At 47.7% G+C, this 5,000-nt stretch overlaps 1 protein-coding gene across 4 annotated transcripts in view; it reads right to left on the reverse strand.

The window, feature by feature from the left end:
- adam15 (ADAM metallopeptidase domain 15) overlaps positions 1 to 5,000 on the reverse strand; it is a 60,580-nt gene that overhangs the window by 33,744 nt on the left and 21,836 nt on the right. For all 4 annotated transcript variants that reach the window (XM_078244479.1, XM_078244481.1, XM_078244480.1 and 1 more), the window contains exons 4-8: positions 4,648 to 4,726; positions 4,331 to 4,407; positions 2,016 to 2,292; positions 1,476 to 1,541; positions 271 to 342 (exon numbers count right to left, since the gene is read on the reverse strand). In XM_078244479.1, coding sequence (XP_078100605.1) covers positions 271 to 342; positions 1,476 to 1,541; positions 2,016 to 2,292; positions 4,331 to 4,407; positions 4,648 to 4,726 — 571 coding nt within the window. The remainder of the gene's footprint in view (positions 1 to 270; positions 343 to 1,475; positions 1,542 to 2,015; positions 2,293 to 4,330; positions 4,408 to 4,647; positions 4,727 to 5,000) is intronic.

A 5,000-nucleotide genomic window follows, 5' to 3' on the forward strand; every position in this document is an offset into this window, starting at 1 on the left:
ACACACACACACACACACACACACACACACACACACACACAGAATGAACCAAAATGACATGAATACGAAGAACTACAGCTTCCCTTTCGGCATTGTAAAAGCAGCCCACATGTACGATAGCTAACAGTAGACTACAGAGAGAGGGGATATTTTGACGTCCATGTCGGAGCGACAGAGGGAACGTCGACACATTAAGTGGAACCGAAATGTCCGCTCTAATGCGGTCCTATCCCATACCCAACCCCAGTCAGAGGTCGCGGCGGTGCTCACCCAGTCCACCTGGTTGGCCACGTCCAGCATGCGGTAGAGGATCGTCTTGTTGTTCTTCTGGTAGTTCAGAAACTGAGGAGACACAAATGGTCAAACTGAAATATGACTCTCATTTAGAGCTGATTCTGCTGCTGGAGTTCATGGAGTCTTTTATTTTGAAATGAACTGCTGCCATCTTGTGTCAAAAAGAAGTATTTCCTGTTCGGAGCACATTAAAGCAACAAGTCAATACATTCACAAATGAAGCAACAGGAAATGAATCTGCAGCTGTTTTCTTATGTTAAACAGCAGCTACGTTTGTTGTTATTTGTTTCTGTGTTGATTGTTTATTTCATGTTAATGGTCAATGTGTTTGTGTATGTAAGTGTAACTTATATACAATCAACCCCTTTTCTGATTGGTCATCAATTATTCGTTAAAATACGTTTTAAAAGCAAAAACAGCAACAAACGAAATATTTCTTAGTTCCATCTTCACAAAGGAGATTTTATATATATATATAAATATACATATATATATATATATATATATATATATATATATATATATATATATACATATAAATATACATACATATACATATATATACATATAAATACATATATATATATATACTATACATATATATATATATATATATATATACATATATATATACTATATATACACACATATATATATATATATATATATATATGTGTATGTATGCTCTCTCCTCCATGTTCCCTCCTCTACGCTCCCTTCTCTATGCTCTCTCCTCTACGCTCCCTCCTCCATGCTCCCTCCTCTATGCTCTCTCCTCTATGCTCCCTCCTCTATGCTCCCTCCTCCACGCTCCCTCCTTTATGCTCCCTCCTCTACGCTCCCTCCTCCATGCTCCCTCCTCTACGCTCCCTCCTCTACGCTCCCTCCTCCACGCTCCCTCCTCTATGCTCCCTCCTCTACGCTCCCTCCTCTATGCTCCCTCCTCTACGCTCCCTCCTCCATGCTCCCTCCTCTATGCTCCCTCCTCCATGCTCCCTCCGAGAAGTCGAGGATCTATCAGATAAAGGACCTGAGATGCACCTGATATCTGTGATTTTAAAAACTGTCCCTTGTGAGCCTGACAGAGTTGGTAATAATTCAGTGCAGGACTCTTTCAAAACATAATCAGCAGATCATGAGTGAATGATGAGAATAAATATGAGGAATAAACACACACTGACCTCCTGGTGATCAGCCACCAGCACCAGTTCGATGTATTTGGTCTCAGACAGGATGTCTCTCTTCCTCTGCAGACACAACACAGAGAGGACGGAGTCACCGCAACATGACAAAACCTGCTCAATCTACCCCGCGGATTACTGTACGCCACACACTAGACCACTGGTTCTCAAGCTTTTCTCAATAATGTTCCCCTTTAAACACTGTTTTTAAGCCATGTACCCCCTAACGTCTCTATGAAGAGGAAGAATACAGCGCTGTCAGAGACAGATTAACTAAACAACAGCCTTGGACCTGGACAACATTTAGATGGTGATGAGAAACAGAGACAAAAACTTGGAAAAAGACGGTAGAGAGAAGGAAGGAAGGCAAGAATAGGTCGACACAAGGGACGACAGATTCCCAAAAGTAACTACAGCCTTGTAACTGAAAAACATTTAGCAAAAAATGTCCCGTACCCCTGCAGTCCCCCAGAGTACCCCTAGGGGGGACACGTACCCCCATTTGAGAGCCACTGGTCTAAAGCGTCTGTTGATACTCACCCTGTGTGTGTGTGTGGAGCTGAGGATGGGCGGCACAGCGGTGTGTGACATGCCACAGCTGCCGATGCTGTCGCCCTCCAGAGGGCTGGTGGAGAACAGCAGGTGCACCCCTCTTTCTTCATCTCCTCCTCCTCCTCCTCCTCCGCTCCCTCTACTCCCGTCTCCCCCACTCTCCCCTCCTCCCCCGTCCCGCTGCTGCAGGCGATGGCGATGCCGATGGTCGTGCTCCTGAGGCTGCAGCTCGAAGCTCAGGGTGGAGTTGATGGCGATGATGCCGCTGCCGGAGGAAACACAGGAAGGTTTACTATCTGCAGAGGATCAATCAGGCCGAGTGTGTCGGGAATGTGTCCGAAATAAGGCCCGAAGGCCCAAAAAATCAGACTCCAATTACCTAATTCCCGCGCCCTCTTTATATCAGACTTCAGTTTACCAGAACACAAGGATCAATCTGAGACAAAGAGTTCAGTTAAGCAACGTTTACTGAGTCCAGCATAACGGTAGGTTTCCCATTGAGGTTGTGTGTGTGTGTGTGTGTGTGTGTGTGTGTGTGTGTGTCTGTGAGCTGCTATCTTCACATACACACACACACACACACACACCAAGGTCAGGGCCTCTGTGTGGTGCAACTTCCTCTTCTGCTCTGTAACCATTAAACGATGCACTTTGATGCCATATAAGGCCTAAACTATTTGTATGACTTAAGCTTAACTTAAGCTTAACTTAAGCTTAACTTTCTGTGCAGCATGAGGTCACCCGGAGTACTTTTAACCACTTTCTCAATGACTAACAGCTGTTTTACAACGAGCACACGAACACATTATATACATTACACTAATAAAATATGTGTGTGTGTGTCTGTGTGTGTGTCTGTGTCTGTGTGTGTGTGTGTGTGTGTGTTAGTACTCTTCGTTTGTGTTCTAAACAGTCCTGCGTTTGCTCTCATTAACCTGACTAATAGAAGGGTCTCGCTGGTCTATAATCCTCCGGTGGACAGAGGTTTCTGTGTGCAGAGGCTCTGACCCAGGTTCAGTTCACGTGAGCTGCTAACTAAATCCCGTAATCCTCCTGCAGCCTGCACAGCGCTGGCGCTGCAGGGGTCAGAGGTCACGCACAGTGATCCGGATCAGTTGGACCTGCAGAGCAACGCTCATGTCGTCACTCACGTTTTCTGCCGAGATCAGCCCAGAAACACAAAAACCTGAATCACAGCAAAGCCTGGACTCTGTACGGAACCGGATTGGAGGTTTTTAGGTTTAAGAGGTTTTGCTTCTTAGTTTCTTTCCCCATTTGTTTCTCTGAATGAGCAGGAAATGTTACGACCCAGGGACGCCCTGAGGGTATTTCTTTCTGTGCTGAGCTCTTCACTTTTTGGGGTATAAAGCCAGGGACACCGTGAACCTGAAAAGCTGTTTATTTACCTGATCTCTGCTTAAAGCTGCAGTTGGTGAGTTTAGAATAAAGGTCAGAATATTACGAGAGAAAAAGTCTCAACAGTTTACAAAAATGTTTTGCTACTATTATGCTAATCGGTTTGAGCAGGCAGGGATTTAGAAGGCAGAGGCCCCTGGGTACAAAACCTTGGAGAGAGTGTGTGTGTGTGTGTGTGTGTGTGTGTGTGTGCGTGTCTGTGTGTGTGTGCGTGTGTGCGTGTGTGCATGCGTGCGTGCGTGGGTGTGTGTGTGCGTGTGTGTATGTGTGTCTGTGCGTGCATGTGTGTGTGTGCGTGCGTGCGTATGTGTGTGTGTGTGTTTCTGTGCCTGCGTGAGTGTGTGTCCGTGTGTGTGCGTGCGTGTGTGTGTATGAGTGTGTATGTGTGTGTGCCTGTGTGTCCGCGTGTGTGTGTGTGTATATGTGTCTGTGTGCGTGCCTGCGTGTGTGTGTCCAACTGTGTGTGTGCGCGCATGTGTGTGTGTCTGTGCGTGCGTGCATGTGCGTGTGCGTGTCTGTGCGTGCGTGCATGTGTGTGCGTGCGTGCATGTCTGTGCGTGCGTGCATGTCTGTGCGTGCGTACGTGTGTGTGTGTGTGTGTCTGTGCGTGCATGTGTGTGTGCGTGCGTATGTGTGTGTTTCTGTGCCTGCGTGAGTGTGTGTCCGTGTGTGTGCGTGCGTGTGTGTGTATGAGTGTGTATGTGCCTGTGTGAGTGTGTGTCCGCGTGTGTGTGTGTGTGTATATGTGTCTGTGTGCGTGCCTGCGTGTGTGTGTCCATCTGTGTGTGTGCGCGCATGTGTGTGTGTCTGTGCGTGCGTGTGTGTGTGTGCGTGCATGTGCGTGCGTGTGTGTGTGTGTGTCTGTGCGTGCATGCGTTAGTACTGACCGGAGTCCGGAGCAGGTGCTCAGAGCCACTCTGGACTGGGGGAATCCTCGGACACTGCCATGGTAATAACAGTGAGTCTGCACACACACACACACACACACACACACACACACACACACACAAACATCTGTCACAGCTGGAAGACACGACAGAGACGGTGCATTCAATTCCATTCAGTTCATGTAGGAAGATGAAAAGACGTGACTACATGGGTTAGAAATGCCAGATTTAGCCAAGAGGCTGTCTCTCACCTGTAGTCCGTGGCCTCGAGGTTAGGAAAGGCTTTTTAAAAAGGTAAAAGCTGTTGGGGGACTCACCACGGGGTTGGCTCTCACAGACACTCCGGTGCCGTTGGGCAGGTAGTAGAAGACGTTGGGCGGTTTGGGCAGCAGGTCGCTGCAGAGAGACGTAGACGGAGACTCAGTCAAAGCTCTGCAGGGAGCCTCCACAGAGACACAAATATCACGCTCAACGTCTACACACGAGCACCGGTGTCTGCGTCGTCGTAGCACATCTCTTCAGGAGAATAGCAGGGCCACTGTGTGTGTGTGTCTGTCTGTGTGTGTGTCTCTCTGTCTGTGTGTGTGTCTCTCTGTCTGTGTGTGTGTCTATCTGTCTGTGTGTGTGTGTGTGTGTGTGTGTGTGTGTGTGTGTGTGTGTGTGTGTCTCT

Source organism: Sander vitreus, unplaced genomic scaffold, assembly GCF_031162955.1.
Source record: "Sander vitreus isolate 19-12246 unplaced genomic scaffold, sanVit1 ctg248_0, whole genome shotgun sequence".
Classification (NCBI taxonomy): domain Eukaryota; kingdom Metazoa; phylum Chordata; class Actinopteri; order Perciformes; family Percidae; genus Sander; species Sander vitreus.